The sequence below is a fragment of the Clarias gariepinus genome, chromosome 10 (genome assembly GCF_024256425.1).
Source record: "Clarias gariepinus isolate MV-2021 ecotype Netherlands chromosome 10, CGAR_prim_01v2, whole genome shotgun sequence".
Taxonomy (NCBI): domain Eukaryota; kingdom Metazoa; phylum Chordata; class Actinopteri; order Siluriformes; family Clariidae; genus Clarias; species Clarias gariepinus.
The window spans coordinates 26,376,319-26,398,707 of NC_071109.1; the positions used below are offsets into that span (position 1 = coordinate 26,376,319).

At 36.7% G+C, this 22,389-nt stretch overlaps 3 protein-coding genes across 6 annotated transcripts; 2 read left to right on the forward strand and 1 right to left on the reverse strand.

Moving 5' to 3' along the window:
* The first annotated feature begins 1,729 nt into the window (after window positions 1–1,729).
* On the forward strand, window positions 1,730–9,065 carry sh3gl3b (SH3-domain GRB2-like 3b). Of its 3 annotated transcripts, none has more exons than XM_053506293.1 (10): window positions 1,730–2,273; window positions 4,109–4,177; window positions 4,282–4,354; window positions 4,462–4,605; window positions 5,432–5,565; window positions 5,798–5,956; window positions 6,050–6,153; window positions 6,248–6,354; window positions 6,471–6,503; window positions 6,850–9,065. In XM_053506293.1, the coding sequence occupies exons 1-10, from the start codon at window positions 2,229–2,231 to the stop codon at window positions 7,056–7,058; spliced, it is 1,077 nt and encodes a 358-aa protein (XP_053362268.1). In that variant the 5' UTR covers window positions 1,730–2,228; the 3' UTR covers window positions 7,059–9,065. The 3 variants fall into 3 exon arrangements, with proteins under 3 accessions (XP_053362268.1, XP_053362269.1, XP_053362270.1); XM_053506294.1 differs by lacking the exon at window positions 1,730–2,273 and adding an exon at window positions 2,280–2,883; XM_053506295.1 differs by lacking the exon at window positions 1,730–2,273 and adding an exon at window positions 2,280–2,883 and having other exon boundaries at window positions 4,322–4,354.
* A 713-nt stretch (window positions 9,066–9,778) lies between these two features.
* nedd1 (NEDD1 gamma-tubulin ring complex targeting factor) lies at window positions 9,779–17,464 on the forward strand. Of its 2 annotated transcripts, none has more exons than XM_053506299.1 (17): window positions 9,779–9,965; window positions 10,686–10,828; window positions 11,503–11,597; window positions 11,697–11,813; window positions 12,164–12,304; window positions 12,402–12,631; window positions 12,778–12,979; window positions 13,579–13,744; window positions 14,259–14,378; window positions 14,483–14,530; window positions 14,644–14,748; window positions 14,888–14,932; window positions 15,067–15,230; window positions 15,433–15,610; window positions 15,702–15,807; window positions 16,622–16,688; window positions 16,795–17,464. In XM_053506299.1, the coding sequence occupies exons 2-17, from the start codon at window positions 10,693–10,695 to the stop codon at window positions 16,897–16,899; spliced, it is 2,025 nt and encodes a 674-aa protein (XP_053362274.1). In that variant the 5' UTR covers window positions 9,779–9,965; window positions 10,686–10,692; the 3' UTR covers window positions 16,900–17,464. The 2 variants fall into 2 exon arrangements, with proteins under 2 accessions (XP_053362274.1, XP_053362273.1); XM_053506298.1 differs by having other exon boundaries at window positions 9,780–9,965; window positions 15,699–15,807.
* A 416-nt stretch (window positions 17,465–17,880) lies between these two features.
* Window positions 17,881–21,661, reverse strand: si:ch211-59o9.10 (uncharacterized protein LOC561841 homolog). Its single transcript, XM_053506300.1, has 10 exons — window positions 21,046–21,661; window positions 20,135–20,189; window positions 19,556–20,036; window positions 19,322–19,452; window positions 19,086–19,172; window positions 18,888–18,990; window positions 18,665–18,768; window positions 18,435–18,556; window positions 18,252–18,351; window positions 17,881–18,162 (listed from the first exon to the last, which is right to left on the reverse strand). Exons 1-10 carry the CDS (start codon window positions 21,207–21,209, stop codon window positions 18,118–18,120), a joined length of 1,392 nt encoding a protein of 463 aa, XP_053362275.1. The 5' UTR covers window positions 21,210–21,661; the 3' UTR covers window positions 17,881–18,117.
* Between the last annotated feature and the right edge of the window lie 728 nt (window positions 21,662–22,389).

Below are 22,389 nucleotides of genomic sequence, written 5' to 3' on the forward strand. Positions count from 1 at the left end.
CGGTCCATAGTTGGACTAAGGTTCCTAGATTGATGGATGGATGGACTTATATAAGCACTGTAGACTGTTAATTCAACAATCAGAGTGTCAATCAACAAAAGTGGATTTTGCTGGGTAGCAACATTTTCACTATTTGAGAGCAGTCATGAAAGGCTGGAAATAGAGGGCAGTCAGCCTAGGGGGTGAATTGAAAACCAACAAGAGCGAAGCTTTAGAAGTTTAGAAGGTGATTCAGTATAAGGAAAAGAAACTTGGCTATATATAAAACACATTCCAATAAAATGTGCATTGTGCCTGTCATGAACAGAAGCTATTCTGGGCATAAGCTTTACCGATCAGATTTTGGTATTGTCTCAGAGAGCAGATGTTTATGTGGCATAAACTGTGCAGGTTAATAGACAGATAGACAAGCCATTAATCCTGTAACTGATGCCACATTTCTGCAGCCAGAGACATTGCACAAGCAAAGCAGTAAATATCTAAGAATATGTGGCAGTTTGGTGGCCAGAGTTGGTACTCCAGGTTCCTTGTAGGCTTAGCTGTGTTTCTAAATTCCAAGTAATGTATGACTGAGTGTGTGAGTATGTGTGCTTGTGCTCTGCAATGGGCTAGCATCCCATCCAAAATGTTCCCCACCTTGTGCCTTAGTTTTGTGGGATAGACCTTACATAGAGCTTACTTGTGGGGACTCACATGATAAGTGGTATACTAGATCCAGGGTTCACAAGCTGGGGTCCAGGCCCCCTGTCAAAGTGGCGCTAACGATCACAGGGGGTGTGCAAGCTTTTGTCTGCTCTGAGGCTGTGGTAATTAGTTTTGCACATGTTAAATAAGGTAATAATTACACACCTATTGTAAAATTTAGTATTTATAAAAAAAATATTAAAAAATGGTTAACTTTGGTCAACACTGGTTGTTTTTAAATGTGCTATATGAATACATTTGTATTGTATTCTTAGATACAAGCAGGGGGCTCTATGGAAAAAAGGTTGAGAACCGATGGTATGGCTGATGGGTAGATGGTTAAGAATAAGTTTTAAGTAAATAGTACAATAAATAAATAAAAGTAATAAAATTATTTTTAAAAAACAATATTGATTTTTAGATATTTATTCATTCATTGTTGCCAAAATCACTTATCCTGTACAGGGTTGTAGGGTCTTGAAGCCCATCCCAGAAGACTTTGGGCACAAGGGTACACTCTGGACAGGGTGCCAGTCCATCGCAGGGCACACATAAATACACACACACTATGGGCAATTTGGGAAAGCCATGCCTTAGAACTGTGGGATGAAACCGGAGTACCCGGAGGAAACCCACCAAATGCAGAGGGAACTTCCTGAGGGTTCAGTTCTCGTCCTGCCTCAGGGAGTTCCCACCAAATGCAGAGGGAACTTCCTGAGGCAGGACGAGAACTAAACCCTCAAACCTGGAGGTGGGACGCCACATTGCTAACCACTGTGCCACCATGCCAGCTAGTTTAGAAATATCATGCATATTAAAATCTCCAGAGGATCATAATCAATGTTTTAAAGTCTTTCTAGAGATGTGGAAATAAGGAAGGAAGAAATAACACCAACTGACTAATAATCTATATATTAGCAATCTTTTTGTTCCACCGCGCTCTTGCTTCTCTTTCTCCACACCACGTCTAAAAGCCTGTGGACACAGTACTGCACAGTAACACAATACGCATGACCATACTAATTTTGTCACGTTCCACCCTGCAGATCAGGAAACGTTGTCCAATGCACCGGATTACTGTTTAACCCTATAAAGTGGACTAACAGCTGTGTGGGATTCTGTATAAGCGACGTCTGTACGCGTAGCCCACGTGCGGAGTAACGTCACCTGAAAAACTGGTTCTAGCTCTTTGCGCATCTTGTCTGCATGCTTCGACGTACCCGTGCTATTTTGTTTATTTGACCAATTTCGAAAAAAATAATCCCTGTAAGGATTCAAGTATGGACGGACAGTTTCGCTTCTAGGAAACGTCATAATGGGTGTGACCCTGGACTCTGACATTATTGTGTTCTTAAAGTAGACGCCGTGTCTTGGAGTCTATCTGATTTTGCTTTCCTGGACTTTTTTATTGCCCTTTTGTTTTATGCACGGAAAGTCCCACGGCTAGGACACTGATTTGATTTCACATGTTTATGTGAATATTTATCAGTCGTCTCAGCTTTACTTGAATAAGAAAAAGGACGAAGCTGAAAAAAGCATGAAATATGTCCGTGGCGGGACTGAAGAAACAGTTTCACAAGGCAAGCCAGGTAATGTGAGGAAAAGCGGTCAGTCACGTGCCTGTTGTAATTGTATTAATAAGTTTTTCTAAAGTTATATGCTATACTTGGAATTGGAATGAAAAGTGAAGATCAGCTTGTGCAACTTGTCTTATTGACGGGCAATACCTATAAGAATCGGTTCTCTTGAACAATTCCTTTATGTGAGTCGGGTCAACGGAATTGCAAATACGAACTAATCAAGAGTTTAGCCTTTTTTCTGATCTTGTTTTCGTTACTACTTTATTTAATGAGTAATATATTTTTAAAGGGCGGCATGGTGGTTAATACTGTCGTCTTGCCACCCCAGGGTCTAGGTTCAATTCCCGCCTCAGGTCTGTATGCATGGAGTTTGCATGTTCTCCCCGGGTTTTTTTTAGGGGGGAGGGGGGTTCCTCCCATAGTCCAATGCAGTTTAGTTCAGCTGGCGTTTCCATATTACGCATAGTGTGTAAATGTGTGTGTGCCCTGTGTGTGATGGATTGGCACCCTATCCAGGGTTCTTCTGGGATATGACCACAGGAGATCCTATGTCCCCTGGGATAGGCTCCAGGCCCCCATGACCCTGTATACAGGATAAAGTGGTATGACGATGAGTTGAGTAAGTGGGATTTAAATTTTTTTAGTTTATTACATGTTAGATAAATATTTTAAAAAATTGCCAAAAAAGACAAAGTAAGAATATCTTGCACGTGAATGTATTTAGTTATCGAATCGGTCACCTCGTGCTTAAATAGGTGGTGAATCAAATATCTCAAATCTAATATGATTCGGTTGAGTTAAAAAGATTTGTTTGAAGAAACAGAATCAGTGAAGTGAATCGTAAAGTAATCAAGCCAATGCACACACCTCAATCGCTTTGTTTACTCAAAGAACTGCATGAATTACCCTATTGCTACTTGAGAAATATTTAGAGGTGACTTTACAGACATAAAACTAAACATAGTAAGTGGAAGGTATTGTATATGCAGTGCATTGCAACTTTTTATGAGATAAAAAGACAACAATGTTTGTCTCTCTCTCTACTTTTTTTTGGGAAATAAAATATTATTGTGAACATACTTCACTGAGCCAAGTTCCTTGTTCTTCAGCTAGTAGGGTATATGTCAGTGTATTGTTTTTATAGTTTGTGTTATTTCATATAATAATTATCACATTCACACATAATTCAGACTTTTCATTCAAATTGCTGTGCAGCAAAGTTTCTTATTATCTTATTATATATGATTTATATATAGTAATATTTTATATCACTTTTCTGTTCTGCTTTTCATTTAGTAAACTTTGCTGCCCAAATATGCAAACCTCATTTTCTTTCTCTTCCCAAATATAAAGACAGAACAGTTCCTTCTTTGAGAAAAGATACAAAGGTTTTATTGCTGATAAACCTTCTTAACATCCTTAACAGCTTAGGGCATTATTGCACCATATGAACTTTGTCTTATTTCAGCACACTTGTACTTTACAAAATAGACCATATTGTACCATTATATAAATATTTGATCTCATTATTATTATAAAATATGTAGCCCACAACCGTGTCATTGTAGGGAATTATTAAAGGTTTACCTTAAACTCCTTAATGACTGTTAGTGTTTTTTTTCTTGTTGTTAGGTTGGAATGACCTGGTCCAAGAAATGGTGCAAGAAATTATCATAATGCACTTGCCATGAAAATGTTTGTTCATGTGTAAACCACTTTATTCTTACAATAAACTTCACAATTTTAAACTTCATGTACAACAAATTGTTTATATGCTTTTGCGATCACTGCTTACTTATGTATCCCACAAACCATCTGATTTATAGTGCTTTTTACCCATTTAGTTGCTCAAGGAAAAGATCAGTGGTGCTGAAGGAACAAAGCTGGATGAAGATTTTATCAGAATGGAAAAGGTATAACGTGTGTTGCTTTCTTTTAAATCAGAAGTTAATAATGACAAGATTAAAAATGTGATCTTGCTTTCAATAAAAATATATATTCACCTGCTTTAATGTAGAAAACTGAAATCACCAATAAGCTGATTGTTGAACTTTTAGCAAAAACCACAGAATTCCTTCAGCCAAACCCAGGTATGCCTTAGGAAACTTTCCTGAGCATATATTTACTTTCATGGCATTAATAGGTGGAAATGTTTTTTTATATTTATTACTTTCTGCCTTATTTGTTTGATTCATAGCATATAGAGCAAAACTCAGTATGCTCAGTAAAATGTCCAGGATTCGTGGAAATGTAAGACCGGTTGGATACCCACATACAGAAGGAATATTGGGGGACTGTATGTTAATCTATGGTGCTGAACTCGGGGTTGACTCTGCATTTGGTAGGTTTATTAGCCTGAATACAAGTCACTATAATAAAAAGACATATTCGTGTCTAACCAAAATGAAGTATTTTAGTCCATGACTATATTTTGCTTGTGCAGAACAATTTAAAAGTTTAGAATAGTACTATCACTGGTCACAGAGAAGTAAACAATTGTGTAGTTTTTACAGACTATTCATTAAAAAAATATTTGCTACTACTTACTTTTTAAGGTGTAAAAGCTAACTCGCTTAATTTTCCTAATGATGTTTTGAGTCCAGTGACACATAATAGGTTTAAATAAAAATTTCAGACACAGCATTTTTAAAGACTATTCATAAAATAAACATTTAATACTACTTACTTGTTTTTTTGAAGGTGTAAAAGCTAACTCACTTTATTTTCCTAATGATGTTTAGAGTCCAGTGACACATAATAGGTTTAAATAGGTTTCTCAGACACAGCATGAAACCAAGTATTATAGTAATATTAATGTATTAGTAAGCATAAAATAATGGTCTACCATACTGTATGTAGTGTGTGAAAGGCCATTGTGTGGTGGTGCAAAAGTTATTATTGTTAATCATTACTGCAGTATTGGCCTTCAGAACTATGAAATATGCAACGAATCTGTAAACCAATCAATAAGGGCAAATAAAAAATCATAAGATTAATTTTGTTCAGGTGCAAGACTTACTTAAGTTAGAACAGGTACCAGTGTAATCACAGTATAATATTTTTTCTGTCACTCAGCCATACAAGCCAAAAAAAGTATTAATGTAATTTCCATTCAGTCCAATGTTTTGTTCTTTAACCCTAAGTTTAATCATGTTTTTTTTCACTAGGTAGTTCACTGGTGGACGTGGGACAGGCATTAAAGCAGATGGCCGAAGTAAGAGACTGCATGGACGTGCGTGTGAAACGCTGCTTTATCAATCCACTTAAGTTGCTGCAGGAGAAAGAACTTAAGGAAATTGCAGTGAGTCTTGTCATTATGAGTAATAGAGAAAAATAAAATCAGTGTAATGTCTTAAGATGGTACTGTCCCATTTCTTTGTCTCTATAAATATGAACAAAAATATCCAAATTAACCAAGCACAACAACCATTTAGTGCACAAATATAATCAGCAGAATGCTGTGGTTTGTGTAAGGTTTTTACTTAAATGATTATGTAGTGTCAGTGATTACTTGTTTCTTTTTTGTCTGCAAGTTTCATCTGAAAAAACTTGAGGGTCGACGTTTAGATTTTGACTACAAGAAAAGTTCCAAAAGAAGGTTTGAAGAGGCTGAGCTTAAACAGGCATTAGACAAGTTTGAGGAATCCAAAGAGCTGGCAAAAAGAAGCATGTTCAACTTTTTAGAAAATGATGTAAGAAAATTAAAAGAGCATTAAAGAGAATTTTCCATCCATATTTTGTGTAAAACTGGAGTCAAATATGGGTTGGTGATTAATTTGCTTTAGGTGGATCAAATACGACAGCTGTTAGGCCTCGTTGAAGCATCGATGAACTACCATCAGCAATCCCTTAGCATTCTGGAGAACCTCAGAAGCGGTCTGCAAAACAAGTCAGCCGAACATCTCTTTACATAACACGTTTGTCCAATTTTAGCATTTTAAGTGGGTTATTTAAGAAATTGTTGTCTTTTTCCTTTTATTCAGGATTGCTGCTACTAGCAACAGACCAAAGCGGGAGCTCATATCAATGTCTAACGCAAGTACAATGCGTTGCACGGACACTTGTGTCTTTCCCACAACCTCATCTTATGGTCAGTAATATTTTTATTGTTGCCACAGTGCTAAATTAATATAAAGTTTTATTATTATTATTATGATTATACTGTTAAGACTATACAAAGTAAGATTTTACCACTGACACTTTTAGACGCTGAAGTACCTCAGGAGCTAAGTGAAAAAAGTAAGTAAAGTTTGCATCCACAAGTAGAATCTACACTCTCTAAACAATTTAAAAGGAACAACTGCATATCACTACAATTATTCAATTACTAATTCAACTGCCAATAATGGGTGCAGGCCTTGTATTTTAGATAATGTTTGCATCAGTGTGTTTTTAGTGATTGGACAGTTGAAATTTTTTTTTTTTCCCCAATCTTCAGCTGTCAAATTTAGGTTACTGAATTGTCACTGTAGTGTCAAATTTCTACAGAAGTTGCCACAACCTTCCTGGAAGCTCAAACTAGTTAGGCTATTCTTTGCTCTCCTTAACAAGTTGTTTCATTCATTGTACATAATTTATCCTACAGGCAACTGTAATCTTCCAATGGACCAACCTTGCTGTAAGGCACTTTTCACCTTCAGTCCTGAAAATCAACACGAGTTAGGCTTCAAGAAGGGCGACATCATTATTCTTACTAGCCAGGTAGATGAGAACTGGTGTGAAGGGCTGCTTAATGGGCAGACTGGCTTTTTTCCTGTCAATTATGTTGAGATCCTTGTGCCACTGCCAAAGTGACAACCAGTCCCCAGTGCACTGAGCCATTACATAAACTTTTCAACTTTCTGGGGCTTGGTTGAAGCTGTGCGTTTTATTGATCAACACCTTTATCTAAAGAAGTGTATTATCTGTCTATTCTTACACTATGAAAGTATATCTATATATTGTCTTGATCTCTTCCTTATATTTTATTTTTATATTAAATGAAAAATGAAGCAATGACTAGTTTACAACTATTAAAAGTTGATTGGTTGTATGAGAGTAAGGGCAATATGAATATTTCTTTACTGTGGTATTAAAGAGGTTGCAAGTAACCAAGTACAAATACTTTGTTACTGTACTTTTATCTATACTTGGAGCATTTTGCATATGTGACACTTCTTACTTATACTCACTAAATTTTATTGATTACTAGCCTGTACTTTTACTCACTACATTTTAAATAGAGACTAGTTGCTTTTCAGATCACAATCACACAAAAGTGCATTGATTGTCTAATCTAAACATAAGCGTTTACACTGTCACTCACACCATGCCATGACCTAACAGGAACAAAAAATTCCACAAATCCTAGTTTACAGAGCGCTGATAGGTTAGCAAAATAAATTGATTGACAGTTATCTGGACAATGGATCCCATCCACTTGGTCTCTGGGCTGTAGATTATTTGGCTCTTTTATCAAGCATCTCAAACAGGCTAACTTGTTATGGTAAGATTAAAAATGATCTAGGTAATCTAGGTGATCTAGGAAAAGAGATGTGAATTCTTATGTGTTTGGTTAGTGTTTTACGGCAATAACAACTTGTTTTTTTATAACAAGCTTATAATGTTTTGGTGCATTGTTTATTATATTTTCTATGTTTGTAGTATGTCTGTGTTTAATTGCGTAGACTACTTGCATTATAGACGATAGCAATGGAAGCGACTAGCTAGTTTACCGAAGTAATGAAAGGGATTAACGGTTCTGCTCGCCATGTGTTTAATTAATGTCAAAACTTGTCACTATCAACCTGTCCTGGACCTTCTTTCCGTTAGACAGAGCATATTTGTCTGGCTTGTCCATTTTTTCAAGGCATATTGCCAAGGACAACATCACTGGCTATTAAAAGGTAAAATCTTTAATTACAAAGCATCATTGTCAGTGATCTCTCCTTTTCTATTATTAGCATAATTGGGTGTAATATGCTTGTGCAGTGGTTGCTCCTCTCTGCCCAGCCAAACAACCAGTCAAATAATTGATTTATTTTTTTAACAAATTGGCCAAAAATTATTTATCTCTTGTAATACCTACAAGATTTTATAAATTTGTAAATCAACTGAAAATAGCCAATGAATTGTATATTTATTTATTCAACATTAATTTATGTATATTTTAAAATAAAGTAAAAAAATGAAGTGCTACTTCTACTTGTAGTAAAGTAAATTTTTAGACAAATAGTTGTACTTTTACATAAGTATTGAGTTAGTGTACTTCTGCCACTCTGCGGATTAAAACATAATTTACTATCTTCCTAATTAAGTGAATGTAGTTTCTGTATATAGTCTTGCCACACTGTACTAAGAATGTATGCAATTATGAAGCAATATTGATATAGCAAAATTATGTGTTGTTGTATGATGTATTTTTTTTATTATGACCATATTAAAACCTGTGGTATGTGATTAATTATGTAAGCATTTGCTACTTGCTTTAGAGAATAACAGTATATATGATACAAATGGATTAATCAAATATGCTTTAAACAGATAACATCACTATAGTGTGAATGTGAATATTCCTGTCCACATAGTGACTTTTTGGACATGGTTTTAGTGATTTTATTAATGCCTAGCAACAAATCTAACCTTAATAACTTCTCTGCACTCAGTACGAGTCTCCAGCTCATAATGAACTTGAACCCTAAATGAGTTGTACTTATGCAAGCCGGCCACCAACCAATTACTTATCCCTAAGTCCTATATACCTATCCCTGTTTGTCCAAATGAAATAACTTTACTTTGTTATAAAGTAATAAAGCATGTTATTCCCCCTCTGTAACTATTTTCTTTGTTATTTTTGACTACTCGTTGCCACTGGTTACCTTTTTGTTTTACTTATATATATAAAACAGTGAGTTCAGAAAGTCTCTCTGTAGTGGCCACGTGGAGTACTACTGTAGTAGTAGTGCGAGTTATTGCTGAACCACAGCCGTGTATTTTTGTGTGAAAGCGTTAAACATTGAAGAACGTGTTTTTCTAGTGGAGCACGTTTTTAAAGCTGGCGATAAATACACAGATTTAGTCCATGGAATATTTTAAGACAAGAACACCACATTGCGGCACTGTGCAAGATGTAATAAATAAATACATGAGTTTGAATAATAATAATGTATTAAGATATGTAATAAGTAACCCGTGGCCACAACATAGTATCTCGTTCCCACGCCTTAGGAATCTGTGGCCACAACATAGTATCCTATTGCCAGGCCTTAGGAAGTCGTGGCCACAGAATGTTTTTGCCCCTACGGTCACCAGAGGGGCTCCAAGTGAGTTAGGTAAAATACTGCTCTAGCTCTGCTATTATACAAAGATGATGTACACCTTCTGACCAATCGGATTCGAGCATTCTGCCGCGCTGTTAAATAATTGTAACGAATACGCAGTTTATCCAGTGACGTCATCTGGTTATTTTGGGATTTTTTCCCCCTGTCCACTTTCTTTATATAACCTTACTTTACCCTGAAAACAATTCCCACACTTGGCTGCGCGTTTTGACCCTCGCGGGTTGCCGTAGTGGCGGTTCCAGTCCGAGTGTACAGTTTTTCAAATTCTTATTATATTCAAATGATTGCTTAGAAAAAACTGCGAATATTAATCGAGGTGTTTTCTTAACAAAACCGAATTTGTTGCATCAATCCAGGAGTGACTTTGTCCGTAAACCTTACGGTAAGTCGCTACAGTTAGGACGAAAAACTTGCGAAATGTCAACAACAACTGCTTGCTAGCATAACCTTGTCTGGGGCTAAGTAAGCTGCAAACCTAGCTAAGATTAACTATATGCATTTTTTATGATTAATCTGTGGTATAGTATAAATATTTAGGATTCGTAAAATTTGTGTAGAGGTTGTTTTCTAGCTGCTTGGTTTGCTTCTTGGAAAAAAAAAGTTAGCCAAGTCCAAAACTAATTAGCTTGCTAAGTTTCTTAGCTAGCTGATCACAAGTTTATTATGGTCAATTAATATGTTTATCCACGCACGTTAAACGTTTTTGTTATAAAGTTAGTGATCATACTAACAAACATGTTGAACGTTTATAATACACAAATGAAAAAAAAAATAGAATGTTGTACTTTATGTGATGTTTATACAATTTACAATTCCCTATTCCTTAAACACTTTTAGCTCTGTAACACTACAATTTTAAAACCAATGAAAATGATAGCTCTTTCCATGTTCTTGTATTTTTGTTTTGTTTATTGTGACATTCTTACATTTATCCATCACTGTAGGACATTTTAGCTTTAAAAGAGGTAATCTTATGAGCTAAAGTAATAGCTAAACTACTCATTCAATATTCACATGCTGAAGTTGTAATCACAATAAGAGTCATGTGTCACCAGCCTATCTGACAGCTGGCGTGTATTTTCTGTTTTTTGTCCTTTACCAGTGTTGCTATGGAGGAGGTGACCCGGTTGGTGTCAACAGGCGACTGCCTGAAGATCTGGGATGCCACCTCCATGAGTGTGGTGGAGCAGTTCAACCCTCATAGTGCCAGTCACCCACTAGCACAGATGTGCTGGAGCAGTAGCAGTATCCTCTACATCAAGCCATTATATAAACTGTGTAATTTACTCCTATGGAATTTTAACGGAGTTGTGGAGGTTTGAGTAATGGTGTTAGAATAGGTTTCTAATGCAGAAACCAATATGCTAAAGGATGCAAGGCTTATTTCATTATGGTAAATTACCCATAATCCTCCTCATTGTGAACTGCCACCACAGTTTGATGTATGGATGGCACAGTGTCCTGACACCATTTAAGACAACTGGTTTAAATCTTTAACATGTAGAATGAAAAGGAGGGAAACGCAAAGTCAGAAAATAATTATATTCTTCGTGGATATATATTGATAATTCCATGAACTAAGGAGTCTAGACCAAAAATGTTCCAGCATAACAATGCTTTAAAAAAATAAATAAATAAATTAAAAAAAAAAAAAAAATATATATATATATATATATATATATATATATATATATATAATTTTTTTATTGCAATTCATCATCTGTAAAACCAAATGTGAAGAAGAAAAACAATGAGTGTTCTGCGCAAAACTGGAATATAAAAAATAGTACTAATAGAATAATAAGAAAAATAGAATAATTCTCCAGTATTCTAGTTTTAATATAAAAGAAAAAATTCCATGATTCCCAAAAGAATTTGTAGAGCATCTACACTATTTTGTTTGCCTTAACAACAGTCAGATCAGTACATTGTCAGTGCCAGCAGTATAGGAGACAAGCTGGTAGTGACCAGTCTGAAATCCTCACCGGTGCCAGTGATGGAGCTTGCAGAAGGGGTCAGTTGACAACCTGCATTTTTCAGCAAAAATCTCAGACAATATAATTTTCAAGTCACAGCATTCTCATCTGTGCCTCATCTGGGGTTTTGTTTTTAGAAAAAACAGACACGAGTCGCACTGAATTCAACATCACAGTTCCTGGTCAGTGGGGGACTGGATAACACGGTGAACATCTGGGACCTAAAGACAAAGAGATTACATCGCAGCCTTAAGGTATTAAAAGTATTCGGCTGCAGGTCTATCTGAATTGACCAGTTGTACGTTATAGACAGTGTTTAAATGTGTTTCTTGATTTTATCTGTGATATGATTAAAGTTAAAAACTTTGCATGAAGCATTTACCACATTAACTTATTCCCCAATAAATGCTTTGTTCTGGTAATTCATATTTTGGTGATTATAAGCAATTTAATTACTCATAGTTTTCAGGTAATGAATGGGTATGGATTTGAATTGTTCAAACTTTGTTCAGGAGCAGGGAGGGGAATGGGCCAAAAAAAACAGTTCCATTTGTTCAGATCATATTTCAAATGTCTGTTTTTCATATGCTCTCCTTGTCATCAGGACCATAAGGAGGAAGTGACGTGTGTATCCTTTAATGGTGGCGATAGTTACATAGCATCTGGTTCCACCAGCGGGGACATCATCCTCCACAGCATTACCACCAATCTGTCCAGCAAAGCCTTTGGCCATGGGCCAAATGAGGTACTTTTGTCCCTTTTTAACAAACTCCTTCCATATTCTTATGCCAGATCACCCTGACAAAAATATGGTAATTAAATATAACATTTTCACTTTGCAGCCTGTACATGATTTGAAGTATTCACTGATAAAGCGGTCTCTCTTGGGGAGTGTGTCAGACAGTGGCTCAGTCGTACTCTGGGATGCAAACACACAGAAGGAACTTCACACGTTTGAAGGAGCACACAAAGCTCCAGCATCAGGCCTGGTCTTTTCTCCAGCCAATGACCTGCTTTTTATTACAGTTGGGTTGGATAAGAAGATTGTCTGCTATGACACTTCCAGCAAAGTGTAAGTCATGTCTGTGTCTAGGGTGTGAATAATTAAATAATGGTTAGTTTAAAGCATGGCAAGATATGGGATGTTTTATACTTTTGACTGTTTGTGGTTGTATAATTGTTTGAGTGTAATTGTAATGTTTGTGTTTGGTTGTGCAGTATTTTTCGTAGTAAGCAGGTCGAGTCCCCGCTAACAGCTGTAGACTTTACTCCGGATGGAGCAGGGCTTGTAGTGGGCTCCACGCAGGGGCGGATCTACATGTATGATCTTCGTAATTTAAGTGCTCCTGTCAAAACCACAACCGCTCACAAGACCTCAGTTACGTGCATCCGCTTCCAGCACTCCAACACTAGGCTAAAGGTATGGCTTGCAGTGTGATGTCTACAAACTGTATGTATGTATTTTCAGTTCTTTGAACTAAATAAAACTCCCCATACACTATATTAGAAATACCTTTACACATGCTGGTCACCTTGGTGTAAAAAGTACTATTTGAGTTACTATCGAGTCTGCAGCCCTTTACACACAGGATGTTTTTTTCCACACTATATTGTGTGAATGTTGTGTGTAAAAAATGAATAAATAAATAAAATTCTAGAGTGGCACCAACAACTCTAGAATGGCACCAACAATCATACCACATTGAAGTCAAAAAGATCACACTATTCCCATTTTGACATTTGTTGTGAACATTAACTGAAGCTTTAGATATTTCACATTGTGCTGTATGAATTTCACATAACTGTATGAATGTTCCTAATAAAATGGACAGCGAGTGCATATTATATAAGTTGCTGCTTTGCGGCAATGACAATTGCTAAAAGCGCTATACAAATAAAATTGAATTGAATATTAATCAACTTTCCCTAAAACCTAGCTCAAACCTCTAATCTGTGTTATTATTTCAAATCAGTAATTACATCAAATGCCATATTAATATTACTACAATTTTTCCTTAGACTAGTAAAACGGTGTCTGGTAAGATGTCGTCTTCTCAATCCAAGAGAATCTCGGTTAAGCTGGGGCAGAACCAGCAGAGTGGTCCTTCTACACCAACCTCCTTAGTTCCTGTAGTCCCTGAACAGCAGCCAGTAACCCGAGGAGACGGACAGGCTCAGAACCACGGTGAGTAATTCCTTTCAACTAAATCCAGTAGAAATCATTATTTCTGTATCCTTGTTTTGAGCCAAATCAACGTTTGATCTGATGACAGCTATTATTTTCTGCAGATGATGAGATAAAATTTATCATCAAAGAATGTATACAATAATGTATATTATATCCAATAATATTAAGCATGTCAGTATCTCAAAATCTACCCCATATTCCATCTCAATTCGAGTGAAGTCAACATCTTTTTGCGGCAACACATAACCTTGTGGGCTTATCCTGTACAGGGTTGCGGAAGGTCTGGAGCCTATCCCAGGGGACTTGGGGCACTAGGCAGGGCATAAGCATGCATACACACATAACAATTTGGAAACTCCATTAGTCTAATCTGTATGGCTTTAAACTGTGGGAGGAAACCACCAAGAATGGGGAGAACACACAACCCTGGAGGTGCAAGGCCACAGTGGTAATCACTACATCATTGTACAAGTGCTTTTATATTGTACCTCTGTGCTGCGGATCTGTTTAGGGAGTGTAGGTGGTTCCGAGGTGTCATCTAGAGAGGCTGAAGGCCAACACAGTCTGGATAAGTTCAACAGTGTGGGCCGAAACAGCCTGAACCTAGACATCTTCTCACCTGTAGCTGATGGTAATTGCTTGCTTGCATAGTTCTAGAATTTCCTAATTTGCATTTATTGCTGTAAATGATGTTTTTACTTTTTCCTCCCCTGTTTTTATTTCCACTGCATCCAGGGTTTAAAACACATGGTTTCATTAGTGATACTCCAACTTCAAGAAATGGTGTGTACTTTTTCAATTATCATGTAGACATAGTACAGTACTTACTTTAAGTCACTTTCAGTAATCAAAAATGTCTTTGTGTGTGATGGTGATATTGTTTGTATTGCCACTAGGAGGCAGTGCTGATGTGTTCTTTAGAGAACCTGAAGGACAACACAGTTCTGAAAAGTTTAGGGTGGGTCGCAACAGCCTGGACATCTTTTCTCCTGTCCGAGATGGTGAGAGATTTTCTAGCTATACTATAACATTCAGAATATACACACATATATTTTTTAGCTATTTGTTAGCTTTTGCAAATAAAAATGTAAATGCAGTTCTACGCTACTTAAGCATTATTATTTATCTCCTTAATTCTAGATTACAAAGGGCATAGAGTCAGCGATGCTTCAAGTGGAAAGAAAGGTGAAATTTCTTTACTCGCATCAGCGACAAACTCTGATGACTGAAGTTAATGAGAAAATGCCATTCTATTGAATTATTTACATGCTTATGTTATTGTTTTTTTTTGTTTTGTTTGTTTTTTTTGTACTAAAAAGATTTAGATTTCTTACCTCAGCAAGGTTCAGCCCATCGTAAGAACCCACTGGGTACACCAGGTACTCGCTGCTACAGTCCTCTGTCTGCTGTCCACACACCACCTCCAATCAAAGAGGAAGAACCTGTCACATCACCCACACATACGGACACACAGAACAACACGGTCAGTCACTGCCATTTGTTTCTTCGTGTATGTAAGAAACAAGCCAAATGTACTTCTACTATACGAATTTAAGTATATAGTGTCCTTAAACTTTTAGTATATGTCCATATATATGGACAAGTACTACAAAAAAGATGTAGGACTATATTGTATATTTAGTTTACTTTGGTATAGTATCTTGACATGTTCTCATGATGGACAGGTGGAGAAGACAAATTTTCCAAGGCAGAATGTTCTGACCACACCCCCAGCTCCTCAAAGCACACACATGCAATCAGTGCCTTTATTCAACACTCCTGAACCCAGTCAGAGAAGAGAGGTACCAACCCAACTCAGTTACGATTCGCCAGTGAGTAGCAGTCAACCTACAGCTGAATCAGGTACGTGAAAAGGACATCACGTACGCATGATCAAATATATATATATATATATGAACAGATGGTCACTAGAAGTTGTTTCTAAATCTAGCAGCAGCAGCAGCAGGCGCATCTGGTGCTGCCAGTAGTGGAGCACCACTCACCTCTGTCCAGATGAATTTTGTGCGCAATATGATCCATGAAGCTCTAGAAGATTTCAGGTTAATTTTTTTTTTTATATTTACACATACACATACAATATTTGTATTCACAGGAAATAGAAATGAAGTTTAATAGAATGTATGTTTTTAACTTTATCTAAAGTAACATAGATTCGTTTTACAACAGGAACTTAGTAAACACCAGATAAGTGACATTTTACACATACAATATTTGTTTTCACAGGAAATAGAAATAAAGTTTAATAGAATGTATGTTTTTAACTTTATCTAAAGTAACATAGATTCGTTTTACAACAGGATCTTAGTAAACACCAGATAAGTGACATTTTATATTCTGATCCCGCTCTTCTTCAGACTTAGCTCGGACCTAAAGCGCAGTATTTCCCAGTTGTGATGTATTTCCTTGACATAATTAATAAGATAAAATAGAAAGAGGGGCAAGGGATGAGCTTAAAAGATGTTGTTTTTTTTCAGCTTTAATTTAAATAGGTTAAACTTAATTTCAAGATTTTTTTTTAAAAAGATGACTGCGTTATTTAATAAGAAATAAATATGTATATAATTCATCTGCTGTTCTCATGTTTTCATGAGCGTGTGGGCACTTTCTAAACATACTACTTATTTACTTTTGAAGTGGTCAGTCACACATTTATGCTGTAACTGTAGCTGATGGTTCCAATTCCTGAAGGCTGCAACACCACACACATTAACATCCTCATTATATGAGATTAGCTTAGTCATTTGTCCTCCAGACACTGAGTGTTTACTTGTGTGGTAGGCTAGCTCATCTTTGTCCACAACTATATTGTTTTTCTGAGGTTTTGCCTTAAAGAGCTTTTGCAATTTCTTTCAGAGATACATGCCATAGGGATATCATCAATCTTCAAGTGGAAATGGTGCGGCAGTTCTACATTCAGCTGGTAGTGTATATATTACCTGCAAATCTCAATTGTTTTAATCATCCTTTTTGACAGATTCCAATTTTGTCATGCAGCATTGTTAATATGGTAATTTCCGCTCTTTTAGAACGAAATCCATGGGCTCATTGAGAGGTACTCTGTGAATGAGAGTCTGGTGGAGGAGATTGAGAAGCTGAAGGAGGAGAACAGGCGACTCAGAGCCAATTACTAAGAAACAAGTGGCTACCTGTTTGACATGTAGAGTGTGCACAGTACAGGTTTAGGCCTGAGGCATGTGATAGCACTACAGTGCTGGCCTAACTGATAAAGGACCCAGAGATTTTTCCATTTTCCTGCTGATGTCTAAAGTATGTACTCATGCCCTAAGGACAAGCACACAGCCTTATCACCAGCACACATTTGTAAGGTTACCCCATGTATGTGCCTTAAAATAAGAGTGATTATTATGTTTTTGTCTCAATTTTGTGCATATTTTATAACAGCTAATTTGTTATCAAATGTAGCCATATCATATGGCTTACATGTTTTGTAATAGATAACAAGAGTGTATGATAACTTTATAATCAATACTGATGATATTATACATTAGAATGATACATTTTGGGGACATCAATATTGACACAGTCCATTAAAACACCAAGTATACTTCTGTGGCCATATGTGAAGAAAAAAACAAAACAAGCTGAATCAAAGGATGGATCTGTTTCCAGCGCTTACAGTGAACTTTTGTAGTAGTCATGAAAACATTTGTATGTTAAATAAATTATTGCAATGAACCATCACAGGATGTTTATTAGGTACTATTCAAAATTAATTAATGAATTATAAAATCACTGAAAACCTTATTAATAGTGTTTAAGTTGTGCACTCCTAAATGTATGTAGGACATATAACTAATTTTTCTATTGAAATGAAAGCGCAGGCATGCTCTTTATTACCCTTGCGCTTTAGTATGTGGTGCTCCAGAAGCTCCAGTATTATTTATGTCAGCTGTACACACAGACATCAATTGCATCTTGACAAACCAAATACAATTTGGGTTTTTTTTTTTTTACTGTTCCTTGAATTGCATTTGGTGTTTCTTGTCAGTTACCCCAATGCAAAAGAAGCACCATTACCAAAACCAATGAAGATTAGGTTAGGTAATAAAATGTACAAATTTAAGCACTGGCACTTATATTTGGCACTGTGATCAGTGAGAAAAAAAATAAATTTTATTCATAAAAAGTTAGATGCACAGTAGTAACATTTAAACAATGAACCTGAAATTATTTCAGTTACAGAACTTGTGGTCCATCAGTTAGCCTTAAAAGGTCTTAAAAAGACCTTTAAAAACACCTTTTTAGAGGCACACGCAAATTAAAACTGCACGCATACAGATTTTGTAGTCTCGTGTTGTGAGGTAGAGAAGCAGTCCTGAGATAATGCACTACAATGTCACATCTGCTCTGCAAATTGGACAGGTGGCGTTCTCCTGAGAATTTAAACAGAAAAAGAAAGGTGTGCATATTACACAATAGCAGTGTCTAAAAGGTGAGGTACAAAAAGGGCACAATGACTCACTTTCAGCCAGCGGTCAATGCATTTCACATGGTAGTCATGGAAGCAAGGGAGGATTCGCAGCTTTTCTCCTTTCTTGTAGTCAGAGAAACAGATTTGGCAGCTTTTGACAGAGAAATGAAACACATTACCGAAAATACTCAGAATAAGACCGCATAAGAATTAAAAAGTGCTTCGGACACTTACTCTGTCTTGCCTGCATTGTGTGCAGGATCATATGCTTTCGCAGGGAGTCTTTCAATCTCCCTTTTACTGAGGGTTTTCTTCGGAACCACAGACCCCTGGTTCTCCTCAAATGCCAAAAGGGCCTGAAGAAAAATATGCAGAATAAAACTCATAAGAAAAGAAAGGGCACTGACAGATATGTGGGCACCATTTAATGGAGAATAAGTTATTTGCTGATTAACAACTTATACCTCATAGTTGTTTCCCTGGCTGTCATCAAGCAGGTTTAAAGACACATTCAGGTTGTTTCTCCGGCGAGAACTGCGACCTCCCCGAGTGGCTCTTGTTTGTATGCCTGATCAATCACAATAACACACAGCATCAGCAAGGATACTTCTTACTAAATATAGTAATCTCTCAATGTTATTTTGGTAAACAATCATTTAACAATCTTTGTAAAATAAAAAAACGTACTGGGCTGCCCTGCAATCATGGCCTGCTGCAGCTCTGAGAAGGATGCTGAGTGCACCATGGAGGCCCAGGGAGAGATCCAGCTCAAACCTACATAGGAATCAAGCTACAGAAGGTGCAAGTTTACAAATAAGTTTTTTCTTTCAACTTTGCAATTATCAGTAAACAGTGTGTATGAAATATGTGTTTAAGACAGCTAACCTGGAGGTTTTGTGGAGGTCTGTTGGGTGACGTGTTCTGTAATCGGCTTTGCTCCTGATGAAGCTGCTCCTCTCTGTCAAACTGCTCCTGCATATAAAAATATAAATAAATTAAAAAATCACTTTATAAGGGCTGAGTGGGTGTGGGGGGGTGGCTGCGGGGGGTTCTGGCTCTACATCTATCTGTAAATAATTTTTTTTTTTTCTTTTCTGATAATTTATGACAATACTACTTGCCTGAAGGCTTCTTGCAAATGCTTCATCTTCAGCCATCTGAATAGAACGAACTGTAGCCTCTACAAACATATCATCATCATCATCCTCATCTATAACGACAATCTCATCTTGTCCAGCTCTTCTTTCTGTGTCTGTCAATGACGAAACAGATTCAAAACTTGAATTCATGTCCATAACTTGCTGTACCCAATGTAAAAAAAAAAAAAAAAAAAAACACACAATCTTGACTCATACCTGTACTTTGCAAGTGTGTCTCCCTTGCTGCTGATGAATGTGCTGGTGTACACTTAGAGGACCCATGACTAATTACAGTTGATGTCTTTTTCGGTCTCTTTTCCTTATTGCATTTATTAAGAAGTTTTTGCTCAGAGGCACGGCCACGGGGTGAAATCTTACTGGAAGAAATCAGACCAGTAGCAGCTCCCATCACTGAGCATTCAGGAGCTGCATCAGAATTTGTCACGGTAGAAGTGGAAGAAAGGGAGAAGGTGGACCGTGAGGGACGTGGAGACTCCAGCCACGTGTATTCAGATAAAAGAGATGAGGCGGGTACAAATATAGGTCCATTTCCTGCTTGTCTATCATTCATAGCTCCTACAGGGTTTTGCAATCTTCTTCGTTTTAGTGTCCGATTAGAGCTTGGGGTTGTGTGGAGGTATCCGGGTATCATGTCCTTTGTCTCTAAACTTTTGGCATCTTGACCACAAACAGCAGCCTAAGGGAATAAAGCCACAATGAGAAACAATGCTTACATTTGCTGAAATGGCTTTACAAAAATATATAATTTGTTTTCAAAAAGAAAGCTTTCTTTACCCCACTGAAGTTATTGGTTACGTAGGAATGCCTTTTCCTTCCAAAAGTGAGAGGGCTGAAAAGGAGGAGCAGACACAAGTCTGTACTTAATAAATTAAAATAATAAAATATACAGACTTGGTAGAAAATGTAGTACTTTGCAAAATACCAGTGCAGTATGGCACTATATGGTTATTAGCTGCAACCCTTTTCCAATAGGGAAAAAGGTTTATCTTCCAACATGACAATAACCCAAAGAACACAGGGGAAAAGGGGAAATGTTCTTGCAAGGCCTAATCAGAGCCCAGATTTAAACCCTGTTGACAATCACTGGAATGACATGAAGACTACAGTCCACAAAGTTTTGTGCCATTGAGAAGGTAATTAGCTTCACCTGATTGGGTGATCCTTCTTCAAATCATTAATTCATTATTTTAATCTATTATTTCTGACATGTTGGTGTTATATCTTTTACTTGGATGTTAAAAATTGCTCTGGATAAAACAAAAACTGCATCTGTCTTTATTTCAGTCTGCAAAGCAACAAAATTTGATTCTTTTCTATACCCATTCCATACCATTCTTAATAGCGCAGGTCCAATTTATGCATGTTATATAAGATATAATGCGGTTTGATTAGAAACACCATTATATGATAATTACTATATACATATATTACACATACATTACAATAATGAGGTACCAGTCTACCTCATAAAAGGGTGAAAAAGATTTTTCAAAAAGTCAATGTGTTGGATTTTTGGGGGGAATTTGTGGGCAAAATGTGGGATCACTGATATTTTACTATAACATCATACCATACAGCAAACTTAGTTTGTTTTAAATTTATGTCGTTATAGTGTGAGGGCCCTTTTGTTATACTTAGAATTTTTATTGAGCAATAATCTGATTCTGCTTCAACCTTGAAATTACCTTTCTGGAGTTTCTGGAACGACCAGGTTAGAAAAATCATAAGAGGATCCTCGTTCATCAAAAGATAGCTCAGTGTCACTCAGTAAACAAGCATCATTTAACCGTTCATTGGTTTTATCTTCATCCAGGTTGCTGGGCCTCGGGTCTTCCAGTGTCCTCTCCATCTGGCTTTTGTTTAGTTTAGTTTAGTTTATTGCTTAAGTATGAGAGAAATGAAAACTTAACCCTGCAAACCACAACAATTAAGCTAGTAGCTCGCCAGCTAGGACACAAAATGTGCTAAATGTTGGTGAGTTAACAAGTCCTAGGAAACCAGTTTTCAACACTGTAAAATTGTATAACAGAGATTAAAAAAAAAAAAATCCGGTTAAGGCTATGGAGCCAGTCAAGCTAGTCGGTTAGCAAGTAGCTACTACTGTGAAACAACGGCCACACTTTAGAAATTATCACCTCATTTATCGTTCTATATCGATGACATGTCGAACAAAAAGCGCACTTACGACGTGTACAGCGTATATCCTGACTATTCTTACTCAACAAACTATTCTTACTTAACAAACCGCGTGATTATTACAAAAATCCTGCGATAAACTCCATGTAACAGCTCTTCCGCCTACGTCATTTCCCCTTGGCGCGTTCTATCCAAGTCCCATGTTGTGGAATTTCTTCAAATAAAAACATCATGTAATTTTTGGGATTACACGGTTCTTGTTATTTTTTGGTCATATAAAAATCAATGAAAAATAACAAAAAATATTACACTTGTAATATATATATATATATATAGTTTAGAGAGTTTGTAATTTCTTGGTAAAGAGTTGAGAGGCAGCTGCCAGGCTACACCAACAAGTCTACACACAACTGCAGTTTTTAAAGACAGTGTCATGTCTAACAGTATTGAAAATAAATATTCACAAATAAACTGAAACTTCTGAAGTTTTATGTCAACAGGTTTTCAGTTTTTTCCTTCCTCGGTATGGGGGAAAATTAAAATTTTTGCCGACTTGAGTTTACTAGTCACAGAATATTGGGTTTTCCCACAGCTGCTCTATTTTTTATTTATTATTTTTTTTGGTTGGGGATAGCCTCAGATGCCATTTAAAAAAAAAAAAAACAGCTTAGTGGTTAACACTTTTGTCTTACACCTCCATGGTCTAGGTTCGACTTCTGCCTTGGGGTATTTGCTGTTTCCACCCACAGTCCAATGCAGGTTAGGCACATTGGTGTTCTACAGTCTACAGGTGCCTAGTTGGACTACAGAGGTTGATGGATTGATTGATTGATGGATGGATGGATGAGTAGTTTTATTTTTAGCATAAATCTTTTTTCATACTGCAAACTGTT

Coding starts and splice junctions, on each gene's coding strand:
- sh3gl3b (XM_053506293.1), top strand. CDS start 2,229: ATGTCCGTGGCGGGACTGAAGAAACAGTTTCACAAGGCAAGCCAG. Junction 2,274..4,108: donor AGTTTCACAAGGCAAGCCAG/GTAATGTGAGGA, acceptor TTACCCATTTAG/TTGCTCAAGGAAAAGATCAG. Junction 5,566..5,797: donor AAGAACTTAAGGAAATTGCA/GTGAGTCTTGTC, acceptor TTTGTCTGCAAG/TTTCATCTGAAAAAACTTGA.
- nedd1 (XM_053506298.1), top strand. CDS start 10,693: ATGGAGGAGGTGACCCGGTTGGTGTCAACAGGCGACTGCCTGAAGATC. Junction 13,745..14,258: donor CGGACAGGCTCAGAACCACG/GTGAGTAATTCC, acceptor GGATCTGTTTAG/GGAGTGTAGGTGGTTCCGAG. Junction 15,231..15,432: donor CGGACACACAGAACAACACG/GTCAGTCACTGC, acceptor CATGATGGACAG/GTGGAGAAGACAAATTTTCC.
- si:ch211-59o9.10 (XM_053506300.1), bottom strand. CDS start 21,209: ATGGAGAGGACACTGGAAGACCCGAGGCCCAGCAACCTGGATGAAGAT. Junction 20,037..20,134: donor TAACCAATAACTTCAGTGGG/GTAAAGAAAGCT, acceptor TTATTCCCTTAG/GCTGCTGTTTGTGGTCAAGA. Junction 18,991..19,085: donor GACCTCCACAAAACCTCCAG/GTTAGCTGTCTT, acceptor CACCTTCTGTAG/CTTGATTCCTATGTAGGTTT.